General features: G+C 36.1%; 1 protein-coding gene across 1 annotated transcript in view; it reads left to right on the top strand.

Moving 5' to 3' along the window:
• HSD17B12 (hydroxysteroid 17-beta dehydrogenase 12) overlaps positions 1 to 15,658 on the top strand; it is a 138,296-nt gene that overhangs the window by 45,526 nt on the left and 77,112 nt on the right. The window contains exons 2-3 of the mRNA XM_033120422.1: positions 1,126 to 1,172; positions 3,524 to 3,599. Of these exons, the coding sequence (XP_032976313.1) occupies positions 1,126 to 1,172; positions 3,524 to 3,599 (123 nt within the window). The remainder of the gene's footprint in view (positions 1 to 1,125; positions 1,173 to 3,523; positions 3,600 to 15,658) is intronic.

Below are 15,658 nucleotides of genomic sequence, written 5' to 3'. Positions count from 1 at the left end.
AAAAGGAAGGGGCCATCTTGTATAATTTGAAAGAAGTGGTTTTAGGACAAATGCAAAAAATTCCTACTTTACATCATTCTTTGTTTTCCGTAATCTGTAAATGGTTTGGAAAAACTCTTAGAGAAGTTTGGGGAGTATCCCCAAACTGAATTTGTAACAAACATGATTTCAGTATTTCAGAGATAAGATACCTATGGTGTAGCCTGACCCGTTAGAATTTTCAAATGTTTCTGCTGCCCAAGTTTTTTGAGCTTGTAAGAGAAGTAAGTTTCTTCCCATAGAAGAAATAGATGTTAATTATTTCACTACCCATAATTTTTAAAAATTAGTTTGTTGAGGTATAACAGTGAGTACTTGAGTGTACAGCTCAATGAATTTTTACACACACACACACACACACACACACACACACCCTCCCCCCAAGATGTAGAATATTTTCTTTACCTTGAGGTTTCCCTTAATGCTTCCTCCTTGTTATCTACCCTCTTACCCAGAGGTAACCAATATTCTGAGTTCTGTCATCACAGATTAGTTTTGCCTTGTTTTGACTTGTACACTTTTATGTAAGGCTTTTTTCACTCAACATGATACCTGGGAGATTTGTTCATATTTACTTATGTCAGTAATTTGTTCTTTTTTGTTGCTATTTCATATTCCATTGTATGAATCTACTTCAGTTTACTTACTAATTCTCCTGTAGCTGAATATTTGGGTATGTTTACCTACTATGTGTAAATAAAGCTACCATGGACATTCTTTTGGTAGACATGCATTTGTATCTTTTGGGAATTGCTAGGTCATAGGGTAGGCATGTGTTTTATTGTGGACACAATGCCAAATATTGTTTCTGAAATGGTTGCATTTTGGAAAGACACTGCCACCTTCCAGCGGTGTCTGAGGGTTCCAGTTACTTCACATCCTTGTAAGCACGTGGTATTGTAGTCTTTTTCACTTTAGCCACTGTGGTGGGTATTCAGCCCTACATTTGAACCACTGATATTGTTCCATCTTTTACGCCAAAGTATTAAATAGGTCTTCTTGTGTCTAAGTGGTGGTCCTAACTGTGTGTGATCAGTGCTTTAATGTAATTCTTAAACTAAACTGTTGCTTTTTTTCTTTCCTCAGTTGTCACAGGTAGTACTGATGGAATTGGGAAATCATATGCAGAAGAGGTAGGTCATTTTCCAAATCTTTCTTTTTGGTATTAAAAATATAAGGACAAAATGAATATAAAACTTTTCCTGGTAAGTTGAAATTGTGACAAGTTTAGTGTAATTTTATTTTGTAGTGTGTAAGTATGGACACCTCTTGGTTTTGAAAGTTAACTGTTTTGAAAACTATTTTCCAAAGGTGAATGTATTATTACATAGTGGTTACGTTTCCAGGCTAGTCCATGTATCACTGACACAAGAAGAGCTGTGATTGATAGAAAGATACATACAGACAGAGGCAGTTCTCTGTAATGTCCTTAAAGGATAGGAAACCATAATAGTTTAAAGAGCATGATAAGAAGCTGGAACCTTGGCAGTGCTCTGAAGGCAAGCTTCCCTGCCTGCCACTTCCATGAAGGCACCCACGGCCTCTGCTATTGACCAATTGTGATAGACCCCGGCAGATCCACTAACTCTCTCATTTGTTTATTTTGAATATGAAAGCTGCAGAAAAGTTGCAAGAAAAATACAACAAACACACATAGACCCTTCACCAGATTCACCAATTGTTAACATGTGCCACATCTAACTTTCTTTATTATTATAATTATAATTTGGCTGGATCGTTTGTGAGTTACAGACATCATAACAATTCACCCCTACATATTTCAGCATGAATCTTCTAAGAATTAGAACACACCCTTATAACCACAATACCGTGGTCACATGTGGAAAGTTGAACTTGATACAGTACTATTATATAACATACAGCCCATTTGCAAGTTGCCCACTTGTCCCCATAAACTCTTTATAGCTCCTTTTTTTGGTTCCAAGATCCTGTTAAGGATTATGCATTGCATTTAGGTGTCATAGCTCTTGAATGGAAGAGTTCCCTGTTCCCTAGACTTTTGTTGTTTCTTTTATAACAGTGGTATTTTTAATAAATCCAGGCCAGTTGTTTTGTGAAAGGTTTCTGAACTTGGATTTGTCTAATTGTTTCCTCAAGATTGGATTCAGGTTAAACATTGTTTTTTATCAGGAATGCTACACAGGTGTTATTGTATCATTCAGAGTTTATCTTACCACGAGGCACAAGAAGTCCACTTGTTCCATTATCGATTATGTTAAGATAAGTCATTTATGAACATGCTGCCCACCATAACTCCCCATTGTAAAGGTGCTTTCCCCTTCGTAATTCAAAGGAATATGTGAGATTTCAGTTTGGGGATTTGTTATTCATCTTTGAGACTATGAATATCCTATTTCCTCCCAAATTTTCATCCAATGATTGGAACATCCATTGACAATTTTTTTTGTCTTAAAAGTTAGTTATTTCCATGGCGGTTTAAAAATGGTGATTTTTCTAATGATATCTTTCCTTTTACATTAGATGCTGTTTTTCTATAAACAAGAGCTTTTACTTGTTCCTCCTCCTCTGTTAAGAAAAAAAGTATATATATCAGTATGGATTCATGGGTCCCTTAGTGGTTTTAATTGCAGATTAATTTAGCAAATTATTATCAACTTTTGTTATTTTTATTTTTAAAAATGTTCTGTATGTTCTCATTTGCAGTCACTCATTACTTAATAAAAATTGACTTTAGGATTTAAAACTGGAATATTTATTTACTAAATCACTTGTAGTTCATAGCAGTTAATTTATTGCTCATTTATCTACTGTCTGGAATAGTTCACTAAAAAGGCTTGTGTATATCAGTGTTTTTTCCTCTGCCCCTATATTTTTGTGTCTTGGTGGTAGAAACCACATTCCTGTAAATCTTATTCATTCTTTGCGGCACTTACACAGTGCTAGGTAAGTACATAGGAGGTGCTCCTCAGGAAATTCTTTATTAATTTATCCAATTAACTATCTTAGTTTGACATTTGCCTTTGTTGTCCATAAAATATAATGCTTAAATAAAAATTTTAAAATTGATTCTGTTTTTAGGATTCCCTAACATTTCAAATACAGTTTTTGTTGTTGTTTTTTTTGCCAGTCCTCTGGTCTTTATGTATGCAGTCTGAACAAAAACTTTTGAAGTTCATTTGAAATTATAGAAGTAATAATAAATAATTATGATTTTGAAAACTCAAACATACAGATGGGTACAAAGTGAAAAGTAACAGTGTTCTTCTAAAACCCTTTGATATTTATATACTAGACTAGCTTGATTTAGAAAGAGAACTTTGGGGAATCCTTTTGTCAAGTCTTCCTTTTGGATCGCCCATTTATTACCCTTGGGTTTATTTGTTTTTTAATTTGGATTATCATATGACCAGGTTTTCTTAAAATGACGCTATGTCTAACTTCTGTTTCCAAATGAAATGCACAGGTGTGATTTAACTGTTTGGTGTCTCTTTTATTGTTTCAGTTAGCAAAGTGTGGGATGAAGCTCGTCCTTATCAGCAGGTCACAGGATAAGCTTAACCAGGTCTCCAGTGAAATAAGTAAGTTCTCACATCACCTTCCCCTCCCGTCATGATTATAAAAGCAAGACGGCTAATCTGAGTTTAATGTTTTCAAGCAGATATCTAGCACTGACATATTTATGGTTCAGAAAGCTTCTTTTTCACGTTGTTAATGGGATGTTTTAAAGCTGGATCATCAATTTTTTTCAAATTATATAATTATATAGGGCTATTGTAATTTGCTTAAAATGTCTTTTACTGACTCATTTAGTTTCTTTTGTCAAGAGTCAAATTCTCTGATTATTTTATCATGTTCTACTTAAACCTTTTCTATTGCTTTGTTTTCAATATTCTTGCGTGTCTTTTTTTTAAATGAGGAGTTTAATAAAGTTAGTATTAATTAAATTTAGGCACATCAAAATGGCATTACAAACACTTTTTAATGACAATAGATGCTAAATTTGTACACATTACAGACCAGAATATAATGAATAAAAATCCATCCAGATAACAGATAAAAAAGCATCATTTAACAAAAGTAAATCTGATTCAAGTGGCTAAAGAACTCAAGCCCCCCCCCATTTTGATAATTACACACAGCTTTCAATGTAGCACATCTAAACCCTGGCCCTAGTCAGAGCACTGTTCAAGACTACAGCATATCCAGTGACTCTAGTGATTGCAAGATTCTAACACTTTTAAACATTGATGTCAAGAGACATCTGGTAACAGGTTCATTATGTAAAACTCAAACAAGAATATGTAAACATTCTTTGCAAACTGTACCAATGTTGTTAGTTATTGCTATTGTTACTGTTCAGTGAGATTTCACTGAACTTAAGGAAAAGGAAGACTAGTCTGTATAACTGACATATCTGGTGTGTTTTTTTTCCTCTTTGACTTCATAGTCTCTGAAGTGTATATCTTACATGATTGAGGAAAAATTGAAAAGGTAGCATATATGCATGTGACGGGGAAACTGTTTTGAACTTTCTTCTTAGTCAGCTGTGCTTGAGACCTGAATTAGATAATATGGCCAAGACTCTCTTAACTGACATCTAATGAACCAACCAGATGGATAAGCACCAGTGCTGTCCATTTCCTTGGTAAAACAAACTGCTTTATGTTCCCAGTATGCTCTTTGTGGCTGGTGGGCTTCTCAGTTTGATGCTTTATGCACTTTCATGCCCACAAATTGTTTACTTATTAAGAATCAGTTGTGTTTGTTCCCAAACTCACTTACACTGAAAGCATTTGTTATTAAATATTCTGTACACTGATGCAATGTTAGTGTAAAAAGACTTGCTTCTACAAAAACTAAGTAAAATGCTCTGAAAAAAAGTGAGAGAGCAAATTGTTTCAGAAATTGGTTGTCAAATTAGGGGCGAACAAAACAAGTGTAAAATATTGGAAAAATTATTAAAAATAAAAAGAAAATTGCTCTCTGATCGTTTTATACATATTGAAGTTCTTGCTGCTTTTTACAAGAATTGGAACTGCAATCAAAAAATGATGCATTTTGGGTGTGGTTTATGCAAGAAAGACGGGAATTCCAGTCAGCAGATCTGAACTCAACGATAAGATCTTGGCCCTAAACAGAGGACTAGTGAATGAATCATATGTGGTTTAAATTAAAGTAAATAGTTACAATGTATATTTATCATTTTCTAGGATTCCTCGCTTTAACTTCTCTGAGTAGCCAAGTAACAAACTGCCCTAAATCAGATGAGAGAGGATTTCTACTGCTTTTTATTATTATTTTTCCCAGCTTTATTGATATATAATTGACATATAAAATGATGTAAGTTTAAGGTGTACAATATGATGTATTTTATTATTTACATTACCCCCTACTACTCACATTTACATAGTGCTTTATTATTTATTTAGTCCCTCACATGTATTATCTCCTTTGATCCTTCAAACATTCTTGTGAGATATATATTTTTGTTATTATTTCTTTACAGACCATAGCTGATCCTACTGGACAGACTACATGTAGATGCATTTTATCGTTAGGTGAAAAACAGATCTTTATAGATTCCTAATATTAAGTGTGTTAAATGTTGTTTTTTTTTGTTTGTTTGTTTTGTTTTTTTTATTGGGGAAGGAGAACAGGACTTTATTGGGGAACAGTGTGCACTTCCAGGACTCTTTTTTTTTTTTTTGTCCAAGTCAAGTTGTTGTCCTTTCAATCTTAGTTCAGCGTCAAGTTGTTGTCCTTTCAGTCTTAGTTGTGGAGGGCGCAGCTCAGCTCCAGGTCCAGTTGCTGTTGCTAGTTGCAGGGGACGGAGACCACCATCCCTTGCGGGAGTCGAACCGGCAACCTTGTGGTTGAGAGGACGCGCTCCAACCAACTGAGCCATCCAGGAGCTCAGCGGCAGCTCAGCTCAAGGTGCCGTGTTCAATCTTAGTTGCAAGGGGCACTGCCCACTATCCCTTGTGGGACTGGAGGAATTGAACTGGCAACCTTGTGGTTGAGAGCCCACTGGCCCATGTGGGAATCGAACCGGCAGCCTTCGGAGTTAGGAGCATGGAGCTCTAATCGCCTGAGCCACCGGGCTGGCCCAAGTGTGTTAAATGTTTTTGTTTTGTAACCCTGCTGCTGCAAGCACAGATCTTTACAAAGGTGAGCATGTGATGTATGGATATACAATAAATCTTTGGCATTTAAGGATTTTAACTTTCAAGGTTTCCACTATGTAAATGCAATCCTGAAGGTCCAAGACATACAGTATTTTGCAGTTTTGCTGAGGTGTGAATTTGAATTAAGCTGTGACATTAATGAGCGAGGTGTAGTTACTTAGACAGTAATTGAACTTAGCGTACTGCCTGGATCTTAGTACTGTTTCTTTCTTAGTTACTTCTAGTTATGTGTCCAATAACTCTTGATAAAAATGTGCAGTGTGTGTGTGTGTGTGTGTGTGTGTGTGTGTGTGTAAAATTGGCTGTTAATGAAAGCGTCTACTAGTTGCCAGAAGTAAAGGTTTCATATGCAGAAATAGAAGCTTTTTATTAAATGGAATGCTGTATTTTGAAATTCTGTGATATGAATGAATCCACCATCTGCTTGGTACAGAAACAAGAAAAGCTACCTCACAACACTCTTTCAGCAAGTGTTCCGGCCAGTACAACAATTACTTAACGAGTCAGAAGATACACTTTAATGATATTTGAGAATTTGGTTAACTTGTGAGGTAACGTGACTGTGGGCAGAAATGTGATTCTGGAGTAAAACAGGATCCTATTCAAGCATTTTCATCATGGCACAGATGGTGAAGGCACTGAATTGGCCTTTATTATGAAGAAAGTTTTTTTTTATTCCCCCTTGTTGAAAATTTTGCAAATTTTTTTTCTGGGAATAATATAAATTTAATGGAAGAGGTGATATCAGCATATCAGGTCATCTGTTCTAAGCTGAAGAAATACACAGAGATTTATAAGTTTGTACAAGTTTTCAACTCAGATGTAAATCATCTCTTTGGGAGGAAAATGTTTTGTGGACATATCTATTCCAGGACAAGAAAGGACCAGAATTTCATGTTAATAAAGACAGATGAACTCTGTTTATGCCTTCAGCACATCTTTATGGAATGCCTGTGTACCAGGTACTGTGCTAGGCAGTCAGGATACAGTGGTGAACGAGATAGATTCAGTCCTCGCTCTCAGGGAATTTATGTGCTAGGGGAGGAGACAGAAAACAAATCAGTCAAAACCCAAAAACAAACAAAACAAGAAAACAGACACATAAATAATTGCTGTTTATAGTAAGTACCACAAAGGAAACAAACAGGGAGGTAGAGAGAGAAAATGGAGAGGTTCTTATTTTGTAGCAACATGGTGAATTTTGTGACTGTCAGTGTGTTAAAGGCCCAGCCCGATAACCTCTTGCCCATATAATAGCAGCCTAGTTCTGAAGCTGGAGTCTTAGTGCAGGGAGTATCCCTTGGGCCCTTTGGGTCTAGTGATGGAGGGGTTGTGTGTGCAAGTTACATGTGATAAGTCCATTCCAACATTCCTATTTCCTTAAGCCCTTGGATCCCTGCCTCTTCTTTATGCCAGGGAAATTGGGGCCTCCCAGTCTTATTAAATGTAGGCTATCATTGGTGTCCAAGTTTCAGTCAGCCAACAAAGTTAACTCTGAGAGTTCTTTCCATTTATAAGCTAACCATTGACTCCTAAGTCTCTGGAAAGTCGCTTATATTTAAAAAAAACACAGCCCAATCTGTTGTTGTATTTCGTTTTCTTTGGTCTAACACTTTTAGAATCCATTCTTACAGATTTCCCAGGTTTCTACCAATACAAAGTAGCAGAATTTTGCAATTATTTTTGTGTATAAGTTACTACTCTGTGGATCAGATTGGACTTATTCCCCAAAGAATGCCATGATCTAAGCCTGTTATGGGTGGCAGTGAGGGATGGTCCAGTTGGGTTTGAGAAGAGGAATTCCCTTGCAAGGAAACTGCCCTTAGAGTTATGGTGAAGTGATTACAGGTGCTTCAAGTCAGGAAAAACTAATTTCTTCAGACACAGGACAGCAGGGTATGTCTGTGTCCACTGGCAAGAGAAGCTCAGAGTAGCATGGGGGTTCAAGATTCTCAGCTTCAGCCGAGTCTACACAGGTATCCCAAGTCTCAGAGTCTCGCTCTTCCTCATTCAGGGCTTTCACTTTCATATGTGAAATATGGTGAGTCTGAAATTCAACTTACATTGTAATTCTTCGACTGGCACAGTTAAATCTGATGTTAACAAGGTGAGCTCTGTGACTATAAGACATAAACGTTTTAATTAGGGCTGCCGTAGAAATTCTCTGGCCCTGATCATAAATGTGAATTGAAAGTTTAAAGAGCCAAGCTTTTGGTAAGTGCTCCAGTGCATTCAGGAGAAGCTCTATCATACCAAGTCTGAGTACTCGTCATTTCTGCCAAACTCAAAGGTGGCAGCCGCTGGGTCCCTTAAGGCACTTCTTCAATACATATTTCATTCTAATCAGCAACCAGCGTTTATGTGATTAATGGTGATGCTATTGCGTCATGGATCAAATCAAACCCATACTAAAGTCGTTTGAGGTCTGTTTTTTGGGATCCTACTCCTGATACCAATTTCTGTATCAGAGCTCGGGCTAACAAGGTAGTTTAACTAGGCTAACTTGTCTATTGTAGTCCAGCTCTTAAATTCACTCCAGTGAGTTAAACTCATCCCTTCTTCTTCCTTATTTGACTGAGAGAAGAAAAGAAGGAAGGAGGAGATTGAAAAGGAAAGCAGGTGCCAACTCAAGAAAAACAGGGGACTTTTTGGCTCCTCTCACCTTCAACTCTCCACTGCCTTTATGTCAACTTGGTGATTCGAAGCCTTTAGAAGGAATTCCGTGTGAGTGTGGAGTGCAGCCTACTCATCAAAGTCAAAGTTTTTCAGAAAAAATATGTAAAAGATTATATATAATTTAGTAGGGAACTAAATATTTTGCCAACAGCGGGTAAGTGCTTTCTCAGGATCGACGGCTTTGATGAAATTACAGGGCTTTGTGAGGATACCTGCCACCCGCTGAATTAAGACGAGCTGAAAGTCATCACACATATCATAAGCTAATTCTGTTACCGTGTTAGCCAGGACTATGTATATATTAAGTGTTTCTGTCCATTTCACTTTGTCAAAGAAAAACTCTTGGATAATTTTTGAACTCTGAGCTGAGTTTTTACTTGCAGTTAAGCCCAGTGCAAGGGAGACTGACTAGCTTTCAGAACAGTTGGTTTGTACACTGTAGAGGTGGTGATATGTACAGTTCATATGTGTTAAAGCTGACTATATACAGTTTTTAAACAGCTTTGATTTTAAAAAATGCACATTTCTGTCTTTGATTAAAAACAAACATGATGTTTTTCTTTTTTGTAACTTATCTCAGGTGTAAAGCTTTAGGATTGTCTTGTAATTCCATTGACTTTCTCTCTTGAAATGCAAAAGTTTTAGAAATGTAAGTTTTACAGGCTTATTATAGTAGACAGATGAATAGGGTAAGGTAAAATATATGTTTCACTTTTTCCGTCCTTAAGTATGATCAAATCTGTGCAGTTATGGTATGGATTTGACCAAGTGAGTTTGTTGCACAATTTTCTGAAGCACTCTCAATATCATTAATAGGATGTTTTGTTAAATTTAGCTTATTTCATTTACATAAGGACAATGAGGTATGAATGAATACATAAAAACTTTTTTCTTTTATGTTTAATAAAACTAGAATTGCATGTTAGGATTAGAGGGTTAATCTCATGCAGCCTTTAGAGTCATATATATTGTTCTATCACTTCTATAGTACCAGAACTATTTTTATTGACCTTAAACTTTGCACAGTCCAAGGTCAGGAACCAGACACCATCCAGTTGGCCTCTATTGGTTTGGCCTGTAGTATCTATGACTGTAGAGTTATCTGTCCTCTTACTTCAGATCCCCAGATTCTTCAATGTTCCTGGCCTTCCAGAAAGTGACATTCTTTGCTATCTATAAAACTGAGGCTTTACAAGCGATAGAGGTACTAGGAGCATCTCGGGGAGGCATTTGAAGCATTGTTTCCACATAGTGGAGCGTAATCCTTATTCCTTACTACCGTGTTTCCCCGAAAATAAGACCTAGCTGGACAATCAGCTCTAATGCATCTTTTGGAGCAAAAATTAATATAAGGCCCAGTCTTGTATTATATTATATTATGTAAGACCGGGTCTTATAGTAAAATAAGACTGAGTCTTATATTAATTTTTGCTCCAAAAGGCGCATTAGAGCTGATGGTCTGGCTAGGTCTTATTTTCGGGGAAACACAGTAGCAGGCCTGTCATGCCTAATTAAATGAGATTTACCGTTAAATGAAATATTTCTGGCATGGTCATGGTTACAAATTTGTTTTCTCTGATTATATCCTGGTAGGGAGAAGCATAGATTCATACTGAGCCTATGCAAGTAATTACATTGCCATGTAAAGTAAAACGCAGTAAAGATATGTTGTGTAATATTTGACCATTGTTCTGATTAGTTTTGTAGATAAGGCCAATCAGTATGTGTTGTATTTTCTACACAATTTCCATCTTTAACTTGTCCTAACAATTTACTAGTTTATGTTTCAGTTACTATTGCTGCATAACAAACTACCTAAAACTTATCAATGTGAAATAACAATTTTAGATGCTCATAAATTCTGCTGGTTGGGAATTTTGCCAGGACTCAGGGGGCAATTTTTTGCTCCTCATGGCATTACCAAGGTCCCTCAGTGATACTCAGCAGATGGATAGTCTGGTCTGGAAGATCTAAGATGGCTCCTCTTTCCGGTTTGGTGCCATGGCAGGGAATGACTGGATTCATCTGTGACTGGTGAGCAGAGTGCCTGCCTGTGGCTTCTGTGGCATGGCCATCTCAAGGTAGTTGGACTTCCTACATGGAAACTATCTTCTCTCAGAGTGAATATTCCAAGAGCAATAGGCAGAAGCTGATGTCTTTTTGTGACCCACTCTCAGAATTCAGAGAGCATTACTTCTGCCATTCTCTGTTTTTCAAAGCAGTCATGAGCCTGCCCAGATTCAAAAGAGAAGAAAAGACTCCATCTCTTGCTCGGGGAGTGACTTGGTAACTGTAGAGAACATGTGGGAAGGGAGATATTTTTTGAAAATAAAATCTGGATTTGGAAAATATAATCTGCTACAGTTTGTAAGCTATGTTAAGGTTTCCTAGAGAATACTTTTTCCTGAATTCAAAGGGATCAGTAGAAACAACATAGCATTCAAAGAGTGTACCATTCTAATTTGCCCAAATGTAGCCAGACACAATGAGCGTTTGTAGAAATTGAGAGGAAAGAAAATAGTGGTTTTTCTCAAAACCACTATTAAATTTTTCTCATTGGTTCCATTCAGTCTTGCAAAGTTAATTCTTGTTCCTTTGAATCTTGGGTCAGCAGCATGTTTTTACAGTGTCTGATTTTTGAATCAAAGAGACCTGTAAATTCAATCCGTTGTCATTGTCTGATGGTCTGCTTTTGGTGGTGGTGCTGGGTTACGCTGGGAAGGAAACTTGATCCATCATTGATTCTCTGCAGCATCAGTAATAGCCAAGTGTACTGATACAGGCCTACACTCAGGCTATTATTCTTTGGGTGTTTCTTCCTACAAACTTACTTGTTTCTGATCTCCAGCCTATGTCTAGGGCCTTTTGGAAAGCTTGAAGGAAAAGTAGGAACCACCTGTTAATAAGACTGATGGTCTCTGGTTAATTTATTATAGTAATTAAAAGTGTCAGACTAGAATCCCCTATTGGGATATAATATAGAGCTAATTAATGATTTAGTCAATGATTGTCATGAGGGCATGAGCTCTATGATGGACACTGAAGGCATTGATAAACCTCCAGGGACTTCTATAGAGTGTGTTTTAAAATTGCCACCAATTAAGAGTATTTTATATTTAGAAACATAATCTTAGAAATCATTTTGTTCACATTGTTGTGCTTTCCAGTGTTTGCTTATGAAATCATGAAATATGAATGTTTTTGTCAACCCTGAAAAGTACACAGGTGTTGAATTATATTCATTAATAATGTGTTTCCCCGAAAATAAGACCTAGCCAGACAATCAGCTCTAATGCATTTTTTGGAGCAAAAATTAATAGAAGATCCGGTCTTATTTTACTATAAGATCGGGTCTAATATAATGTAATATAATACCCGGTCTTATATTAATTTTTGTTCCAAAAGACACATTAGAGCTGATTGTCTGTCTAGGTCTTATTTTCAGGGAAACAGGGTAACTACACCTTGCCTTTTCCCATATTGTGGGCTTGGTAGACAGGGCTGCTCTCATAGGAGAGTTGAGTAATTAAAGATACGGAGAGTACGCTATATATCTAGTTCTTCCTAATATCCTCCTTGCTTAGTAGTGCTACCTGGTGGCTATCTGGGAAATACCAGAGATAGTTTGATTATAAAATATATCTTAACACACAATTTTATTATTCTTAATTTGGGGCCCAAATTTGTGAAGGCCGTATCATAAACAGTTGCCAGGAGACTAGTGATTACAGCAAAATATGAACATAAGTCATAGGTGTCCAGGACAAAAAATGATTACAGTCTTGGTTTAGAAGGACAATAATTAAAGCATAGCTACAAGAAACAATAATTATTAGGGCATCTACCTTTTTCAGAAACAAGAAACTTTTGTTAAAAATGAGTCAAGGGCATGACAAAAGTCAACACAAAAGCTCAAAAAGTTAATAGGCTGTTAGGAAGTGAGAGTGTTCCGGAGAGATAAGGAACCATTGCTGGCCAGGCTAGACACTTACTGAAGGCACAGAATAATTTCTTATAGCTTTCTCATTAAGATTATATTATCAAAGATCAAGTTGCTTCTTAACAATTGGTTTCAAATTATTTAATTCATTAGCTTTCTCTATTGATTTTAATATATTTTATACATGTGTATTTAGATGACAAGTTAACACACTTTCACCTGTAGCTCAAAAATGTATTAACAGTGTGTTCTGTTATTATGTTATAAGATAATGGACACACCACGTTGAATTTGCCATCCTAATTGGAGTTTTCTTTAGGAATTTTAGTCATTAGAAATTGTCCAAGTGACTAAAGATGCCTCATTACTTAACTCACTGCGGTATCTGTATAGTATCTTAAAGTCAATTAAGAGTCATAGAAATTATATTTACATTGACATTGCAGAGCAATACAGCCATTAGTGGTAGCAAGTTTGCCAGAGAGATGACATTTGAAAGTTATGCACAGAGGATGGGAAGAGTAATTAGGATCAAATGATTTGCAGCTTTGTCTTTTTTCACTACCTGCTTTTGGATTGATAGCATGTTTTTTTTGTTCTATATTATTTCCTTTCTTGGCTTATTGGTTGTACATCATTTTTCTTTGTACATCTTTAACTTGTCACAGTGCACTACTTATGGATAGCATATGAACCTGACAACACCGTATTTCTATTCCCCATACATCTATTCTCTGTGTTATGAACTGTATAACATTATTTTTGCATTAGTAAACTATATTTTAAAAAAGAATTACATTTATTTTTCAAGTCTTTTATATTTATACACATAATATCATTTCCGATGTTCTTCATTGCTTTGTGTAGGTAAAGATTTCAATCAGGAATCTTTTTTTTCTCTCTGAAAGACTTAACATTTCTTATAGTGCTGGTCTGCTGGTGGTGAATTATTTTTGTATGTCTGAAAAAAACCTTTATTTTTGAAATATATTTTCTCTGGGTATAAAATTTTAGGTTGACAGGTTATTTTTATTTCTTTCAGTACTTGAACTACTTTTCTTCACTGCCTTCTGGCTTGCAGTGTTGACAAGAAGTCTGCTATTATTCTTGTTACCATGTTTTTCTTTTCTCCTCTTGTTACTTAAATTTTTTTTTTCAGTTACAGTTGACTACAATATTATATTAGTTTCAAATTAAAAGTGGGGAGAAAAGGTGAAGGGGACTAAGAGGCCCAAATTTCCAGGTATAAAACAAGTAAGTCATGGGGATGTAATATACAGCATAGAGAATATATAGTCAATAATATCGTGATAGTGTAGTATGGTGTCAGATGGTTGCTGGACTTACCATGGTGATCACGTCTTTAGGTATATAAATCTTGAATAACTATGGTGTACCCTTGGAACTAATATAATATTGTATGTTAGCTATTTTTAATAAAAGTCTTTAAAAAATATTATTAGTTTCAGGTGTACAACATAGTGATTAGACATTTATATTACTTACAAAGTAATCACCCTGATAAGTCTAGTACCCATCTGCCACCATACATAGTGATTACAACATTATTGACTATTCTCTATGTTGTGCTTTACATCCCTGTGACTGCTTTTATAACTGGCAATTTGTATTTCTTAATTCCTTCCCCTTTTTCACCTATCTCCCCAGCCCCTATCCTATGTGGCAACCATCAAAATGTTCTCTGTATCTATGAGTTTGTTTCTGGGTTTTTTGTTTTGTTTTGTTTTGTTTTTCCCATTTGTTTTGTTTTTTATGCCCTCTGGTTACTTTTAAGATACTTCTCTTTTTCACTGGTTTTAAGTAATCTGTGTTTTGTCCCTTGTTATAGTTTTCTTCATGTTTGTCCTATTTGGATTTTGTTGAGCTTAAATATAATTTGTGTTTATTATAGTTTTCATCCTATTTAGAAAAATTTTGGTCATTAGTTCATCAAGTATTTTTCTATCCCTCACCCTTCTTTTGGGACTCCAGTTATACGTATGTTAAACTGATTGAAGTTGTCCCTTAACTCACTGATGTTGTGTTCTTTTTTTTTTTTTTTTGGTCTCTTTCTCTCTATTTTTCATTTGGGGTAGTATCTATTGCTGTGCCTTCACATTCACAAATCTTTTTTCTGCAGTGTCTAATGTGCTGTTAATCCTGTGTGTGTGTGTGTGTGTGTGTGTGTGTGTGCAGACATTGTATTTTTTTTCCTCTGTATATAAAAATGTAGGTCGTTTTAATATCTTCCTTATCTCTTCTTAAAATGTTCACCCTCTACTTTTTTAAATGTAGAGAATTATAAAGGTGAACTGGGACTTGAAGGAAATTGATCAGGCTGGGAGGCGTATAGGAGGAGTTAAGCTCATGGAAGTTCATGGGCTCACCTAGATGAATTCTATGGTCCTAACTTCCTTTTCATAAGACTGTGGCTCTAACTTCCTGTCTCCCTGCCTTATATAGCTTCCATCTTAGCAGACAAGCCACTATGTGCCCAAGACTTGCTGGATCTACACATGTAGATGCTGGGTTGCAGCCCTTTTTCCTTTTCCCGAATAAAATCTTTTTGGTGATGGACTACTTAGTCGATATTCTTTTTCAATTGATAAGGGTATATATAGCATGTCTGTCTATGTCTCTGTCTTTCTTGTTCTCTTTCTCTCTCTTTCTCTCTCTGTCTCTCTTTCTCTCTCTCGCTTTGTCCCTGCCTGCTAACTCTAGGGGCTCTGTCTTTCCCAAATGCTCACGCTTGTTTCCTCAGCTAAGGGGAGAATGCTAGTTTCTACTTGACTTCCTCTCTCTTCTTCTTGGCCTGCACAATCTTTCCTGGCAGTAA

The sequence above is a fragment of the Rhinolophus ferrumequinum genome, chromosome 11 (assembly GCF_004115265.2).
Source record: "Rhinolophus ferrumequinum isolate MPI-CBG mRhiFer1 chromosome 11, mRhiFer1_v1.p, whole genome shotgun sequence".
Taxonomy (NCBI): Eukaryota; Metazoa; Chordata; class Mammalia; order Chiroptera; family Rhinolophidae; genus Rhinolophus; species Rhinolophus ferrumequinum.
This window is presented reverse-complemented; position numbering and strand designations above follow the sequence as displayed.